Source organism: Eleutherodactylus coqui, chromosome 2 (assembly GCF_035609145.1).
Source record: "Eleutherodactylus coqui strain aEleCoq1 chromosome 2, aEleCoq1.hap1, whole genome shotgun sequence".
Taxonomy (NCBI): domain Eukaryota; kingdom Metazoa; phylum Chordata; class Amphibia; order Anura; family Eleutherodactylidae; genus Eleutherodactylus; species Eleutherodactylus coqui.
The window spans coordinates 208,994,405-209,012,700 of NC_089838.1; the positions used below are offsets into that span (position 1 = coordinate 208,994,405).

The following is an 18,296-nucleotide window of genomic DNA, read 5'->3' on the forward strand; positions in this document are numbered from 1 at the left end:
TTGAGGGCTGTCGTTTAGAACACTTGTCTTCAGAAGGTGATCATATTTACACTGAATTAAAATAGAACTAGACAGAAACAAGCCAAAGCCCTCCGGATATTGTTTCAGAGCGGTAAATAGAAATTGCTGTAGTCAAAACATCATGCAGGCCCCCATGTGGAAATCTTTTAGTTGCCAAATCTTTCTGCATAGTCTGATGGCCGAGAAGTTTTATATAGTTAAAGAGGATCTCTCATGGTATAAAATTAATAGGGCTGGTGACCTAGCTCTGCAACCGCAGCTCCGCTAACTTTATGCCCCTTTTTTTTTCTATACCCACTTCTGTTCAGCTTTTTTTTGGTCCACTGTCACGTGGGTAGCTCCTACTGCTCACTGTCAATGGTTGCCGTCGCCCATGACAGTGAGTGGTAGGGACTGCCTACTTGACAAATTCACACCACCAGAGGAATTGGAGCGAAGAAGAGTCTATCCAAGCGAACAGAGTCAAGTATGAAAAAAGGGTATAGAATCAGCGGGGCCACAACTGCAGAGCTAGACAGGTAGCTCAGACCTTACACTATGATAGGAGCTTACTTGGCGTACTCGTTAAATGTACGTCATGTGATATGAACCTGGCCTAGGGATTGTGTGCAGCAGCTTAAATGAAAACCTATTTCATGAAGCTCCCGCCGCACAGTTCTTGCGCTGATGTCACTTCCAGAGCCAGTTTCCAATGTATAGTAAGGTATGCAATAGGTGACCATTACTCATCAGGTTGTTCAAAGTTCAACGCCATGCTGCGTCAGTTTGTGTGATGACAAATTGACTTTTGATAAAGGTGGAAACCTATGACCATGTCACATTCCAAGTCCTATTATATTCCAATGTTAGTCTATGGAAATTGCATGGCTATATGCTTGATTATATTTTTAGCCCCGCTCTTGCAGCCATGGGCCGCCACTTGTGCAAACCAGAAAGTAGCAATTTAATCCCAGTGATCAGTGGGGAGAAATCCTCCTACTATCACTACAATTTTATATGTTCTACCTAATAGTCACAAATTATGTAAGGCCGAAAAAAAAGACATATGTCCATCCAGTTCAGCCTATTAAACTGCAATGTTGATCCAGAGGAAGGAAAAAAAAAATGCCAATGATGTAGAAGCCAATTTTCACCATTTAAGGGAAATAATTTCTTCCTGACTCTAATCTGGCAATCGGAATAATCCCTAGATCAACAACGCTTTTGAAGTTATTAATGATTATAACATATAATATTGTATCGCTCAAGAGAGACGTCCAGGCCCCTCTTGGACTCTTTTATAGAATTTGCCATTACCACGTCCTCAGACAGAGTTCCATAGTCTCACTGCTCTTACAGTAAAGACCCCTTTCTATGTCGGTGTAGAAACCTTCTTTCCTCTAGACGTAGAGGATGCCCCCTTGTTAGTCACAGTCCTGGGTATAAATAGATGATGGGAGAGATCTCTGTATTGTCTTACTTACTATTCTATAACAATGAAGTTATCTAAGTGAAGTGATGCTTGTGTTATTTTTCTGAAGTAAAGCAAGTACAATGTTAACTCTTAATAAGACAAACATTTTCACCTTTCACAGAAAAGTGTTTGCACGCCAAGAGTTGAAGATAAACATGCCGATGCTAGACTGCACACTTGATGGTTACCAGACTGAGTATTTTTTATATATACTATGCGCAAGTAGAATTAATAGACACCAATCTGTTTAAAAAAAATGTTCAATAAACTTCATATAGCACAATACTGATATATACATGCAAAGGAGTAAACTTATTACAAACCACTGTATTCGGCCAAGTGGTGCAATAAATACGCCACCAAGTTTACGACTCAAATGGATAATTTGCAGTAAATTCCATCCATTTTGAAACAGTCATAGAGGAATGGAAAATTAAGATGAAGCAATGTTGCTTGCAAATACAAAATAAAAATGTAATTACAGAGCACCCCCAGCAAAGATAAGTTCCAGAGCAGCCTGAATGTCTCCCCCAGTGGCTTGTAACGCCCGCAGACTGAGTTCCTCATCACGGATGCCCATATCCCGCAACTGTTGTAGCTGAGGCTGCCACTGATTCTAGAAGGCAAGAGAGCAAGATAAATCAAGAAAGTTGAAGTTACAGTATATTGAAATGACATGAACTAGATCATTCTTTACACCTTCTGGGGCATCGACTTAATCTAGGACCTTAAATGGATTATCTCACAATCCAACATTTTTGTCAAAAGCCCAATATCTTCTTAGCATTATTAAACAGAATGTCACATGGCCAAATGCACTTACTCTGTGCCTTCCTCCTATGTATTTTGACTCTGTTACTTTTGCTGGTGAAGTTTTTCTCACTGAGTAAACAGGGCGGTCCTTCTGCTTAGTCACATGACCAGCATTTTCTAGTTTCAACAGGTTTTTATTGAGTACTTTTACAAAAATAGCAAATAATATCCTAAACTCCCCTCGCAGGGGCCAATTATTGCTTCTTTAGAATACTGTAGATTTTAATAAAATATAGTGCTCAAATATATAGGGGGGTAACAAAAACACAAAACAAGAGTTCGTCAAGGGTACCCATCTGCTCTCCATAAGATCCATAATAGATAGCCAAAGCTGCTCATTGGTGGGATGGTTAGGTAGACAATATATTGTAGTGTAGTCATGGGACTTCTAGGCAGTCAATCCAGGGTTGCCACGTATTTAGGAAATTGGGCAGGGAATCTGTTCTAATTGCATGAATTCTTTCGTAGAGCATAGTTGAGGATACTCTTTTAGTAACCTCCGAGAAGGAGAGAGTCCTGGATTTCGACCAGCATTTTCTAATTGGGAAACTACAGTTCCCAGAAGCACTGGCATCACCTCCCGGCTGCTGGAAGCCCCAGCCTTTATGTATTTAGCAGTAATACCACTCTGCCTGTGCACTGAAAAGGTTAATCAGATTAGATTAACCCTTTTCCCTCCACCTGGGCTTTATTTACAAAGTGTGAAAAGGTGAGGGGGCTGGAGCTCTGCAAAACTCATCTCTCACAGCCCTGATAAGACCAAATAAACTGTACCGGTACGCATGAAATGGTTAACCTTTTGTCAGAGGCGGGGGAGCTGAGCTTACAGAATGCAGGGGAAGGGAGCAAAGGCACAACCTGTTCTGCACATGCTCACCCTGTGTGCTAAAGACAGGGCCAGAGAAATGACATAGAAGTGAAAGCAGTGATCTGAGTATGCTTGACCAGAGTGAAGAACTAAAGGAAGACGTATCCAGGAGCATCCAAAGGTAAACAGAGTGAAGACTAGATGTTTATGGGGTATGAAGTAAGGACTGGTGCATTTTCATAAAATGGGTGTATCTGAAAAGTTTGAATGCATAAAATTCCAGCACTTCCTTAAAAATATAGCTTTTATTTCTTAATCCATGAAAACATTCCATAGAGAGTATAACATAGCAATTGTTAGTTTTTATAAACTTATTTGTAAATGTTCCTTCTCATGCTAAGCACACTGTATTGCCTAAAAAACCTAAGTGGAAGCTTCACATGTCTTGATTTCATCTTGTGCGTTTATTAGATCGAGCATCCTGCACTTTTCACATTCACCTTTCCCATTTTAGAACTGTCTAGGTGAAATCACAGGACTTCATCATAGGAAATTCAATGCACCCAATAATTAGGAAGAAAGGCAAGTTGTATTTTGGATACCTGATGGTTAGGTGACTGTCTCCTCATGCTTCAGGATTTGCAAAATATCAAGTAGCAGCAAAATGAAGTTTAATGCACTATTATTTACAGTTACATAACATATAACTCACCTGTTGTGTCGTTTGGCTGGAAGCTTGCAGTGCATGTTGTAAAGCCTGGCTAAACAAGTCGTTAGTGATTGGTGTTCCCGACTGGACGCTAGAGGACATGGGGGACGTCCCTGAGGAATGGCCCTACAGAGTACACAACCAATAGATTTCAGTTTCCTTAGTAAGACAATATGTAGAATTATTTCATTTGAATAAGACTAAATGATTGCTAAGATAAAAGATCGGTGACTTTACTACCTGTGTCCCAGGTGTTGGTGTGTGAGAGCTGCTCTCCGGGGTACTTGCAAGAGCCAGGGCTGTAGCCAATTCACTTTGAGTGATAGGACGTGGACCTGAGGCTCCAGTATATCCAAGAGAAGCTGGGCGCGGACCAGATGTGCTACTGGAGGATCCTGAGCGAGAAGTCTAACAAATGGGAGCGAAAGAGAAAAATCATTTTAAAAAGTAAAACCCCCCTTTTTTCTGGAAATGTTCATTACGTACATTAATACATATCTGCTTGTCTCACCTGTGGATATTCATCCTCTTCATCCGACAGCCCATCAAATAGGAACCCACCTAACAGAAGGCAAAAGATTGTCAGCATAAGAAAAACTTACGCCAGTAATACATAATACACAGTACACGTATAGTCTGGAGAGAAAGAAGATACGGAATGTATACAATTTGGGTCAGCAAGGTGAAGAATGACCTTTAAGGGGATGATCTGGTTACAGCAAATAAAGTTTTTTTCCTTGTATAATGAACAATCATTTAATTTTCTAATATACTTCTGTATCAACTAATTACGGTTTTTAAGACTTCTATTTAGGAGTCATTCAATGGGAACCCACTATTGCTTACTTCCAGATGATGAAAATCTGTCCTGGTCTTGTGATGATCACACAGTCAGCGCAAGTTCAGATATGGCGGGCTCGAGGTGTGAATTCTACACCATAGACCCACAGAATGTAGAAGGGCATATGGATGGGGTTTTGAAAGAGCCATAAACAAAAAAGTGAACAAATTCAAAAAGATGAAAGATTTTCAGATCATCAGCATGATTGTTGTATTGTTCAAATGCTGCCAATTTTCACCCCTTCAATAAGGATGAAAGTCGCAGCACAATCCGCACGCTGTGAAATTTGCAGGGATTTGCGTCAGATCTGGTGCGAATTCCGCAATGTGCCCATACCCTTACAGTACAGTTATTAAAGGCGTCTTGTAATGAGAAGCGCATCTGTGTGTCTATCAGATGACAAGGACAGCCTGCAAGTAGAGGTCTTGAAAACCACAATGAAGTAAACAAAACAAATTCACATAAGGACAAGCTGAATAATGCGGTAATAACCTGGCATATGTAGGGTTGCAGGAGGAACTGTGTGAGCGGCGCCATCTGTTGGTGGGAGTGAAGAACTTCCAGTCACTGAATGTAAGATTAGTATTATAGCATTTACAAGAGCAGGGTGAGAGGACCCCAACCTGGAAGAATTTAGAAAAAAATTGGTGTTTTAGAACAAACTACTGACGTAAGTGAAGAAAGCGGTCTGTTTGTGTCTAAAATGTATAATATTCAAAAGTAAAACTAACACAGACTATTAGTTATTTTCTTCTGTATTCAATATTGCACATCAAGGCTGAGCTCACACGGCCATAAGCGTAAAACACTGCGGGTGTCCCACAGCATTTATAGCTGTGGAGCCAGGTGTGACCATGCATACTGCCGCGTATGGCAGTGAAATTGTACTGTGCATGACAGCATGCCCACACCATCACTTAGCGATGACATGTATTCCCACCACCCATAGAGAACAATAGGATCCATCTCCTGTATGCATGTGGCAAGATAGAACATGCTGCATCCTTTTTTACACTCGCGTATTAAGCAATTTCATTATTTGTATTTTACCCAGAGGAGCGTAAATGGTCTTTTAAGTCTCCTCACTCACCATCTAGATGCTCTCCCTAAGGAAAAAAGATAGCATTTCTGACTTACGCAATTCCAACACGCTACTGTAAGTGGAACTGCTTAAGGCAATGTAAGAGCCCATGTAATACATGGTAAACATACGATCATGAGAATTAGCCCTAAACTTCATAACCAACAGAACACTTAGCTAACTTAAATGAATTCAAGTCTCAAGGTCCAGAGGAATTACATCCTAGGATACTGGAGGAAGATGCAGAGGTAATTGCTGAACCACTAGCCATAATCTTTGAAAATTCCTGTAGAACAGGAGATGCCCTAGAAGATTGGAAAAGGGCAAATGGTGTGCCTTTCTTCAAAAAAAGGGAAGAAGGTGGATCCAGTAAACTACAGGCCTGTGGGCCTGACTTCTATACCGGGAAAGATCTTTGAAAAAATATAAACAGTATGTATGCAAGTACTTGGATGAGAATGGAGTAATTAACCAGAGCCAGCATAAGTTTGTAACAAACAAGTCATGCCAGACGAATCTAATTTCCTTCTATGACAGTATCACTGACTGGGTTATTCAGGAAAATTCGTTACATATATTTATCTTGACTTTAGTAAAGCATTTGACAAAGTATCTCATACCATACTTATTGAAAAAATGACCAAATATGGGATTGGCAAGGCAACTGTTATGTGGATTCACAACTGGCTGAATGATGGTACTCAAAGAGTGGTCGTAAATGGCTGCATATCCAATTTTGTCCATAGGGAATCATTGGCCATCCGCAGTCAATTAAATTAAATTTTGCACCCGCGGATGGCATTTTAATTGATTTGCGTTTTTCACGGCGGAAAAAAAATGCGACATGCTCCATTTTAGTACAGATTCCGCGCGGATCGGCCACATTACTATCACAGTGCCATCTATAGGTGCGGATATTCGCATGAAAAAAAACCCCACCATTTAAAGCAAATTTGCGCGGAATCTGATGCGGAAATCCGCAGCAGATTCTGCGCGGATTGTATTTTTCTAATGGACATGAGGCCTTAGGCAGACTTCATCTGGAATACTGTGTTCAGTTCTTGGCACCCCGATTTAAAAAAAGACATAGGCAAAGTGGAGCAAGTTCAGAGAAGAGATACCAGGCTGGTGAGCGGTCTACAAACCATGTACTATGGAGAACTTTTAAAGGATCTGGGAATGTTTAGTTTGCAAAAAAAGAAGGCTGAGAGGAGACTTAATAGTGGTCTACAAATATTTGAAGGGCTGTCACAGTGTAGAGGAATCAGCACTATTCTCATTTGCACAAGGAAAGACTAGAAGCAATGGGATGAAACTGAGAGGGAGGAAACACAAGTTAGAGATTAGAAAAAAACTTTCTGATTGAGGGTGATCAATGAGTGGAACAGGTTACCATGGGAGGTGGTGTGTTCTCATTCAATGGAAGTGTTCAAACAGAGGCTGGACAAATATTTGTCCGGGATGATTCAGTGGTGCTGCATTGAGCAGGGAGTTGGATCTGAAGGCCCTGGAGGTCCCTTCCAACTCTATGAATTTATAAGTCCACTTCTTATAAGTTTTAGCTTCTTCCAATATTCTGTAGGTTAAGTTAAAGCTTGCAAATTCCTTGAAATTTGTACTCTCACAAGTGTCATTACAACCTCAATAAATATGAAAAAGAGGCTGGCCAGGCCTCACAGACGTATTAAAAAATGCTGTGCGATGTACAAAATTTGGCCATGAGTTAAAAAAATAAACTGAACATACTCGCCTATCTTCGACCCCCAGGACATAGCTGAGTGGCTTTCTCCGGAGGTCAGGTGACCGCTGTGACCAATCAGAAGCTGCAGTGTCACTGTCCTGAACTCCTGACATCATGGCATCCAGGATGTGAGCACTGATGCCAGAAGTTCGGGACAGTGACGCTGGACCACCAGAGGAGACAGAGGAGTATGCCCTCGTTTTTAGTTTTAACCCATGGCCAGCCATTAAAAATTATTTTAATTCTTTTAATTACAATTAGATGATCTTTAAGATCATCAGACCTTTACAAGCTGACGTTTTATTCAGCTGATGGTCACTAAAGCCAATCAGTGGCCATAGCAGTCCTATCATCATAGATCCCATTGCTAATCGGTGATATCACTATTAAGGGCATCACTGTGGGAAGCGAGCACTGGATCTCCAGAGCAGAAAACGGGTCAGTACTGTTTCTAGTTTTGTTTTATCACATTTGCAGCTATTTTTTTTTGTTTTTAACTGGTTAACTCTTAATTTTCTGCTGCACACGATCCATTTTATGTTCAGGATGTTAAATGCATCACAACCTAAAATGAGAATTCTCTAAGCCTTGTGAGAGATATTAACACTTACGTGTCCAACATGCTGGGATCAGTGAATACTGTGAATAAATCTTTATCCTGCAGGACTCCTGTAAAGATGGTAGAAAGATTTGATCATTTATTTTAACATACAGTTTCATACATCAGTGCCACTACCTACTATGTTCTTAGCTGTATCCAAATCTGATATCTCCATAAAACAGTCCAGATCTGTCCGAAGAGCAGGCAAACACTGAATAATGAACTCACCCATGGCTACAGGATCGGAACTAAGGCCAGGAGTTGCCACAACAATCTGCTCCAAGGACTCCCGACTACCAAGCAGCTTGAACACCTGGATGACAATGACAAGAGTTAGTGCTTACAGTTACTGAGAGGCAAGATAAAGCAGGACATAGAATTATAGTCAACTGATACAGTTGGAATGCGCAGAATCAACCGACAATATAAGGTCTATGAAGTATGGCAGATGGCCCTCATACAGTATCAGCTGCCAGGGACAACCAAGATCCAAGAGGATGGATTTGTAGCCACCAGTTCATGTTTCCTGTTTAACAGATATTTATCCTCCCTCTGTATTGATATAATGTAGAGTACTGCGCAAACATTATAGGCAGGTGTGGAAATAATGCTGCAAAGTAAGATGGTTTTAAAATAAAATCCAAGCGTTAGCAGCTTATTTTTGTCAGATAACAAAATGCAAAGTGAATAAACAAAAGAAAAATCAAATTCAAATCAGTAATTGGTGCGCTTTCACAAAGTCAGGGATTTTGTAGGATTATAGTCAGGTGTAGGATTAACCAATTATACCAAACAGGGAATAATGACCATCATTTTCATATATATGCATCACAGAAGGGGAAATCAAGAATTAAAAACAATCACAGACAATGTCCGTTGCTTACTGACTAAGGAGTGCATATAGATGCATCCTCCTCTCACCATGCAGGTAGCTGACTACCAAATGGAGGAGCCAATAACACCTGTGCAGGACACCGATGAGACAACCACTCACACTGCCTCTTGATAATGAGGGGGGTGGCTGCTTGGTGTAAACTCCCACACATAGTGGATACAGGGTGCCAGACCATTCTGATATATGTACCGTATATACCGGCGTATAAGACGACTTTTGAACCCCGAAAAATCGGGTCTGAAGTCGGGGGTCGTCTTATGCGCCGGTAATACAAAAAAAAAAAAAGTGTAAAAAAAAAAAAATTATTACTCACCTCCCCCGGCGTTCTGTCGCGCTCCGGCAGGATGTCGCTCGCTCCAGCAGGCTGTCGCTCGCTCCTCGTCCCCGGCGCAGCATGGCAGCATAGCTTTCTGAATGCGGGGCTTGAAATCCCCGCTTCCAGAAAGCTAATACACACGCCGGTAGCCATGACAGCATTGAATGGCTGTGATTGGCTGAAGGCGCACGTGTTAGCAATCACACCCATTCAATGATGTCATTGAATAATGTGATTGGCTGAAGCCACGTGCGCCTTAGCCAATCACAGCCATTCAATGATGTCATGGCTGCCGGCGTGTGTATTAGCTTTCTGGAAGCGGGGATCTCAAGCCCCGCATTCAGAAAGCTATGCTGCGCCGGGGACGAGGAGCGAGCGACAGCCTGCCGGAGCGAGCGACATCCTGCCGGAGCGCGACAGAACGCCGTGGGAGGTGAGTAATGAATTTATTTTTTTTTCTCCACTGAATACCGGCGTATAAGGTGACAGTTGGGGGGTCGTCTTATACGCCCCGTCGCCTTATACGCCGGTATATACGGTAGTTCACTATGCACTCCCCAGTCAGTAAGTAACAGCCATTTTTCTGTGATTGTCATTTTCATATATAGGTTGAAATAGTCATTAACTGAAACAGCTATGTAGGAGGTTTAAAACTGGGTGAGGAACAGGCAAACTCTGCACAAAGGTGAGGTTGTGGAAGACAGTTTCCTGTTACAGGTCATACATTATGGCAAGACTGAGCACAGCAAGAAGACACAAGGTGTTATTATGCATCAGCAAGATCTCTCCCAGGCAAAGATTCCAAAGCAGACTGGATTTTCAAGTGCTTTTGAAAAAGCACAAAGAAACGAACAATATTGAGGACTGTAGATGAAGTGGCCAGCCAAGGAAACAGCACAGCAGTTGAAAGACTCATCATGCTTACTTCCCTTCTAAAATCAGAAATGATCCAGTAAAGCAATCCCCTCAGAACTGTCAGAAACCAGTTGGTCCCAGGTACATCCATCTACTGTTTGGAGAAGTGTGGCAAGAAGTGGTCTTCATGGAAGAATTACGCTCAAAAAGGCATTCCTTTGAGGCAGAAATAAGGCCTGTTTCACATGGGCTACAAAATCATCGCTACAAGACGCATGTATGTGCAGCCCATGGTTTCCAATGGGTTCTTTGACACGAGATGTTTTGTAACCTGAAAGAACCCATGGGCTTCACAGACATGCGTTTTGTAGCGATGATTCTGTAGCAAGATATTGTAGCCCGTGTGATAGAGGCCTAAGGCCCAGTGACTCAACTATGCACAAAAACATAGAAACTGGGGTGTAGAAAAATGGCAGCAGGTGGTCTGGGCTGAGGGGTCAACATTTGGGATATGTGGCTGTAGGAGAAGGCCGTTTGTTCACCGAAGGCCTGGAGAGCCGTACAATGATGTGTCTGCAGGCAACAGTGAGGCATGGTGGAGGATCCCTGCAAGTTTGAGGCTGCATTTCAGTAAATGGAGTTGGTGATTTGGTCAATATTAGAGGTGTCTTCAATGTGCAAGTATGTCTAGAGGAATTGCTGCGGTTTTAAAGGACAAAGGGTGGTCACACCAAAAATTGATTTGATTTACATTTCCCTTTTGTTCATTCACTTTGCATTTTGTTAATTTAAAAAATAAAATATTAACACTTCTATATCTGCAGCGTTTCTTCCACACCTGCCAAAAATATTTGCACAGTACTGTACATGTTCTGCACATGCTGCCATTATAACCTGGACATTTTTACTGCTATTGGAAGCAAATAGATTTGTATTGTTTAAACATATTTCTAGGTCTGCTGATAGTGAAGGTGTCTTTTTAAAATAAGCTATACTTTTGTGATTAATGGGGCCCCACTCTGTGAGCCCCAGTGATCAGCATAACAGGGTGCTAGCACTGCAGCCCCATACTGACCTACTAATGGATGTCGCTGTGTCAGGTACTGCACAAAAGGAACCACATGGCAGCCTCCCTGCTCTGCTGATCGCTATGGGTCCTGGGGAAGGGGACCCTCATGATCACGAACTAGAGGCTTGTCCTAAGGACAGATCATTGATGAAAAGTCATGGAAAAGTCCTCTAAACCAGTAGATGCTTGTAGGTAATATAATATAAAAGGAAATCAAAATGGTTTCCATTCCTCATTCTCTCCTGAGTCTGTGACTGATGAGCAAGGTCAGGTAGAATTTGGACTTCAAAGTTTTACTACCAACATAATTTTTTTAAAACTTTTTTTGCCCCACCCAATTTTTAGTATCTGTCATGTAATCCGGAATGACCGGGAATGTCCATAAATGATTACACATTAAATAGCACATATGTTATCAATATACTGCTTAGAAAAGCCAACTGAAATTAACTGCCTGTTTACCAAGGAGCTGCAATTATGCAGGGTTAATCTAAAAGTAGATATTTTCAACATTTTATTGGAAACAATACATTATTGGTATAGCCAGAATACCTGCATGGTTGCAGTATAGGTCTTTAGGTTTGTATGTCTAAGTTACAAGTGTTCTACATGGGAGCCTTTTCACAAACTCGATCCACTTGCTCCTCCGCTACAAATGATCTCCCAGAACTTCTCCCTATGCATAAGGGCTCATTCACACGGGCGTAATTACGCCATGTATTTATTTTATAAGTGTAATACGCAGTGCATAAAATGTGTAAAAAAGTATGCAGTATGTCCAATTTTGGTGCATATTACGCATCAAAGTAGGCCATTGAAGCAAATGGGGCTGCCCATATACGTAGTGAATATGCATGATACATGTGTATTCACTACGCATTTGCAGAAGAAATGAATGGCCTTTCTTGTATTTTTTGGACAGCTGTATACAAAGTGCGGCAACATTCCACTTTCTGCAGTTACCCAGTTTGTAGTCTTCTCTGCTATTGTAGTATACTGATACTTACGGCATCGCGATAGGTAGAACTAGTATGCAGCGCTGTGTGCAGAGCGCGGAACTCACGGCTGGCAGCAATTTTATCTACAGGTTCTAAGATGAAAAACAGAATAGCAGAATTTTTTGTTATACGAACAGACACCAGAGTTAGCTGTAAGAGTTTGATAAATGCATCATTGGTGCTTTGTAGAGATTTGGGGACAATCCCCCCAAGCCTTGTGATCACTATTTGCCTTCATTAGGTTTAGGTAGAGGAACAGCAGAAAAAGCTGAAAAGACCTCAGAAAAACCTGCTTGTTAAGGGTGCATTCAGACGACCGTATATCGGCTGGGTTTTCACGCCGAGCCGATATACGGCGTCTCTCTCTGCAGGGGGAGGAGGCTGGAAGAGCTGGGAGCAGTGCTCTGAGCTCCTGCCCTCTCTCTGCCTCCTCTCCACCCCCCTGCACTATTTTTAATGAGGAGAGGCGGGACGGGGCGGAGCTAATTCCCAGAACTTGGCCCCACCCCCATTCTGCCTCCTATCATTGCAAATAGTGCAGAGGGGCGGAGAGGAGGGAGCGGGAACTCAGAGCACTGCTCCCGGCTCTTCCAGCCTCCTCCCCCTGCAGAGAGAGACGCTGTATATCGGCTGGCCGTGAAAACCCAGCCGATATATGGTCGTCTGAATGCAGCCTTAGACACATAGCTTAGGAGCAATCAGGAGCAAAAGTTTCACTGAAGTAGGAAATTAAATACTTGTATGGAAGACCAAGGCTGGAGCTGCTGCCAGATTTATCTGACATTTTTTGTTTTGGTTTACTTACCACTCTCTGTAGCCAGGCTTCCAGCGATTAGTGCTGCTTGCCTGAATATAGATAGGGATAATAGGCTAGGTTTATTTGCTGTTACCCCTGGGTTTAAGAGGGAACGTAAACCTTCAGATATTAGGGTTAGGAAGTTGTCAACTTTCTTCTCGTTCAGACACATTGTGTTCTGGGACCGTTCATAGCCGTGATCTCGGCACTGGCAGATCATATCCAACTGATGAAAGATTGCCTGCGGATGTGTATCCCATTTGTATTTCATCAATTGTATAGATGATCAGATGATTTCTACATTACATAGCGCTATTCACTCAAATTTTATTGGGGAAGTACGAAACGCTTGTAATTTATCTCTATACACTCAATACGCTTAATTTAAATTTATGCTGCAATTGGGCATAAATAATTGAGTGTACGATCCTTGACAATTATCGGTTTCTATCTGTAAGATACTTTTGCTCCTGATGAATCTCGTAAGCGAGGAAACGCGTTGAGCCTGACAGACGAGAGCTCGATGTATAACGGAATCGATATGGATTCCTTCTATATTGTCTGATACTAAATGGGACAACAAGGATCATAGTTACCAGAATATCACTATTGTGATAACTATAGCAGTCCACCACTACTATACCTGTGTGACTGCTTGAGAAGAAACGTATAAGTAAATACATCATCTGAACACATATTCAGTTTTCTTTTATGAAGCCTTCACCTTTCCTTGTAGGATTTTATAATAAAATTAAATAAAAGTTATATTTTATTTTAGGATTTCAGTCTGTGAATTGTATGGAAAACTACAACCAAGGCGCTGAAAGTAAAACCCGCAATCACAATGCTTGCAGTAAATTTCTCTTGTTTTCTTTTCCATTGAAGAAAGTAGGAAAAATGTGAAAAAAATGCAAGGAATAGGGAATGCTGAAGATTGCAGTAAACCCTGTTCACTGCAAGAATACACCTAGTAGCATCCACAGCACAAAAGTGTGGTAAATATACAGGGCGTGGTCCTCGGCTTTAAGGCCTATTTACAAGGAGCGATGATTGCTTTTATTAAAAAAAAAAAAAGAAAGGCTATTGTTTTAGCGATAATCGTTGCGTCTAAATGCACGGCTATCATGCACCTTTCAGGCACTGCTGGGTGATCGTTAAATTCAGTCCAACCTAAAAATCGCCATTCAGCCTTATCAGCAGTTCTCCACAGGGAGCGCTGATAGCATTGTTTCCTGCTTTAGAACAAGGGATCTGAATGCAGATTAACTGATAGATTCGGGCTATTAACTGCTTTCAGCCAAGGCTTGATTTGCACACTTAATTGCTCTTATGTAGCTGAGTAGCTACTTAATATTTATGCAAAATGATCGCTCAAAGCGGTCACTCAAACTGTTGTTTGAGCGATCATCAGCCCGTGTATATGGGCCTTTAATCCTGGCCAATAGCATAAATACGGTGCAGGATTAAAGTCCTGCAAACAAACAGAAGCAAGTTGTGGTCTTCGGCTGTCAGACATAGCTGAGGACCTGGAGAAGGAAGCGGTGTTTTTAACAGCTTCTGCCTTCTCCTTCATAGGCGTCATAGCTCTCAATGAGCGCCATGTACTAAAGAGTGAAACTGAAACTTTAACTATGTGGACTTGGCAATCACGTGACCACTGGGTGCCCCCCATTCCTAGCAGACCCTGATCAGCTCTGCAAGTGACTATGGTCCCTACAGGGGGATGTTTTCCCCTGTAACTGGGGCTCCTATGGATGCTGCAGCTACAGTGGAAAAGTATGACTACACTGTGAATGACCTCGAGAGGTCTTATATGACATCATGGGGAATATAGATGGTAAAAAAAATGTTTTTACCAGTATAAACTAAAAATATATACATAAAAATATCCCACTGCCGATGCCAACCAAAACCGTCGCCATATGCCAACCAAAACCGTCGCCATATGCCACCCTGCAATCCCAAACTATACAAATTATATATCAAAACATCCAAAACAAAATGAGGAAATCGTTCCCGTACTTTATTTTCTAGTAAATACACCAAATTGGAATAAACTTTTTTTTTAGCTTTTTACCCCTAATAAAACTAAAAAAAATGAAGAAAAAAACCCTGTTTAAAAAATGTTGGTAGATGAAAGAAAAAAAAATATGGGGCAGTAGAGCCACCACATGGATAAAAATCACTAAATAGTATCTGGTCCTTTAGGACCAAAACACCCTGGTGCTTAATGAGGTTAAAAGGAAAGATTATTCTTCAAATGAGCAATGAGTGAACCATAATTGGCTTGTCTTAAAGGACCCTTACCCTCCTCATAAGAACACGTCCCTTATTGCATTCCGGCTTTAATCGTGAACAGAAAAAAATGCCACCCAAACATCCAGCTGCCGGCCTTCCATATGATCCGCACCCGGACTGCTTGCTGTTGTGGACATCCACAGTGCAGCCATTACAAACTGGTGCTAGTCCATGACAAGTAGCAAAAGACTGAATATTATACCTGCTTGTTCCATCCATGTCTACAATTCACCAAGGAAAATGTGACCATTTCCCAGCAGTCTGTCACTCACCGGGACGAGGTGGGGGTTCCGGCCACGCTCTACGCAGAATATGGACAGTGCTCCCCGACTGCACCCCATAAAACTCCAGGGTCTGATCATCTCGGAGACGCCGCCCGCAGTGGACCAGGTCTGTGCAGAAACAGGAGGACGGCAATAGCTTTAAAAAGTGGCTAAAAATAAAGTTCATAGGTCATTCCACCAGGTGTGACAATAAGGCCGGGCTCACACGTGCAGGCGAGATATACGTGCGACACGCAGCCATACGCAATAACGTGGTGCACTTGCTGCGTGCCGTCCATAGCCATGTACTATCCTGGCGTGTATACGTGCATAATACACCCTAAGGCCTCCTTCCCACGAGCGTGACGGGCTCCGCCGCGTAATATTCCGCAGTGAAGCCCGTCACGGCGCCCCCCAGAGACCCCATACTTACCAGCGGAAGATCGCGTGAAGACGCTTCCCCGCCCACCGCCGTCGCGTCATGTGACACGCCCACCGCGTCACATGACGCGGCCGGCCGTGTCACGTGACGCGCCGGCCGCGTCATATGACGCGCGGCGGTAGGCGGGGAAGCGTTTTTTCACGCTATCTTCCGCTGGTTGCAGCGGGAGATAGCGTGAATGGACAGCTTCCATTGACTGCAATGGAAGCCGTCAGCGCGTACAGCCCGTCCTCACCCGCAGCAAATAGAGCATGCTGCGGGTGAGGACGGGAGAAATCGCGGTGCGTAATTCCGCGGTGGAATTACGCATCGTGAGCATTGTGCTATTAGGTTCAATAGAACCTAATAGCATGGTGCAACGCAGTGGATTTTTGCCGTGGATTTACGCGGCGTAAATCCGTTCGCGGGAAGGAGGCCTAAGACTTATCTTGCATGTGTATTTTGCGCAAGTTGTGTGAGCGGCAACATGGCCACCTATGGCAGATTGGTACGGCATATTCTATGTGCAGAATACACCGTACCAATACGCTCGTGTGAGCCGGCCTAAATGTACGCTGCTCACCTATCAGCTCTGGGTCAGGAAGGGACTCTGGCAACGTGGCGGTTATTAGTTGCTTGACAACGGATACCCGGTGGCCACAAGAAGAGTCGCCATCACCAGTGGAATGTACTGGGAGGTGCACGATGGACTTAGGAGAGAGCGGCTGATCCGCCAGCTGGACGCATATGTGGAGCTCAGACATGATGGAACCGCAGCCGAATCCGGAATTGGAGCCTGATGGGAAAAAGAAAAATCACTGAGTACAACACAAGTCCATTAAATTCGGTTTCACATCTGTGTTGGGACCTCCAGTCGGAAGTTCTGCCGCAGATCCGGCTCAAAATGCCGGAAGAAAACGCAGCATGCGGCACTTTTCCTTCTGTCTTAAAGCTGGGGGGGGGGGGGGGGGGTGAGCGGTAACTGAACAGACCCCATTATAGTCAATGAGGTCTATTTGGCGCTGTTTGGTTCCGTCCTGAGACGGTGCCGCTCGGATTCCCTTTTTCTGCGCCCCGAACAGCGCGGAGCCCAGGGCGCACGTGGGAAACCGCCCTCACTCATCCCCGCTGGTCAGACATCCCAATCTACAACACAACATAAAAGGTCCAAGCAGGTTTATCGCCTCACCCCGCTGTTACTTCAGCTACTTCCACTATTAATAACGACTATACACACATTTGGCGCAACGCCTTGAACATCGAACACGAAGAGAACTCAGCTGATCGCGGCAGCGCTATTGGAGGTTTGGGATTGGCCACCTGTGGCTGACATCGCTCGTGCCCATCATGTGACCGCAGGAGAGGCGCTGGCTATCCGCTCACGGCGGAGGGATACAATGTCGCCACTGCCGGCTGCGTTCCCTTCATGAGACAGACCATAATAGTATAGAAATGTATAGGAGCTCATTAATAACGCATCCATGGGCGGTGACTTCACTAGTCCTTAACTAACATTCATCCAGAAGCTCCTCAGACGCTGCTTTATGGTCCCCCCGTCCATACTGTGGCCTTGCACTGCCAGAGAGGCTTTATCAGCTGCTTCCCTCCATAGCTGCGTGTGTACATGCCTCCCCACACCTCACATGCATAGACTAGAAGAAAGGCAGCTAGGGCACCACGAGCCCATAGAAACCCGCTGCGACCACCGACCGTACAGCAACATACCTGAAGATATCTCCTTTGTTTACAATCCACTGGGAAGTGACCGAGTAAAAACAGAAAAGACTACATATCCCATCATTCCACGGGCGGGCGCGAAGCAATGACGTAACTGTTGTGGAAAAACAAAACTTACCACTAGAGGCGCTGCGGTTGTAGTTATGATGGGATGGAATGCAATGAAATATATCATTGTTACTGAAAAAATGGCGACGATAGTATTGAGAGGATGAGGGGGGCGGGCTGATAGTGCTGTCATATACATATAAAGGCGCCGGGCGGCTGATGGCTGCTCACGTATACATACAGAGCCTCGGCTTCCAGCACTCCCCTACATACCTGCCATGCGGGGACGAGTTCCAGCAGCCCTTTAGTCCTGAGTGGCAGATCTGCCACATTATGCAGTGGTGTGGTCACAGTAGTAGCAGCCATAATGGTCGTCGGTCCCACAGAATAGATGGGACCGAAGATTTTCTATTTTTGTTCTTTCCCCTCAGGCTGCCTTCACTCGGGCGAGCGCCACATTGGGTGAAGAAACCCGCCCGCTGTCACACTTGTCAACGTGGGTACGAGGTGTTTCTTATGCCAAGCGATCCTC

General features: G+C 43.5%; 1 protein-coding gene across 1 annotated transcript; it reads right to left on the reverse strand.

The window, feature by feature from the left end:
* Positions 1-1,716: 1,716 nt before the first annotated feature.
* On the reverse strand, positions 1,717-17,790 carry UBL7 (ubiquitin like 7). The gene is made up of 11 exons (XM_066592369.1): positions 17,705-17,790; positions 16,563-16,775; positions 15,568-15,687; positions 12,211-12,293; positions 8,297-8,381; positions 8,079-8,136; positions 5,138-5,268; positions 4,316-4,365; positions 4,045-4,212; positions 3,808-3,930; positions 1,717-2,090 (listed from the first exon to the last, which is right to left on the reverse strand). Exons 2-11 carry the CDS (start codon positions 16,741-16,743, stop codon positions 1,953-1,955), a joined length of 1,137 nt encoding a protein of 378 aa, XP_066448466.1. The 5' UTR covers positions 16,744-16,775; positions 17,705-17,790; the 3' UTR covers positions 1,717-1,952.
* Positions 17,791-18,296: the final 506 nt, after the last annotated feature.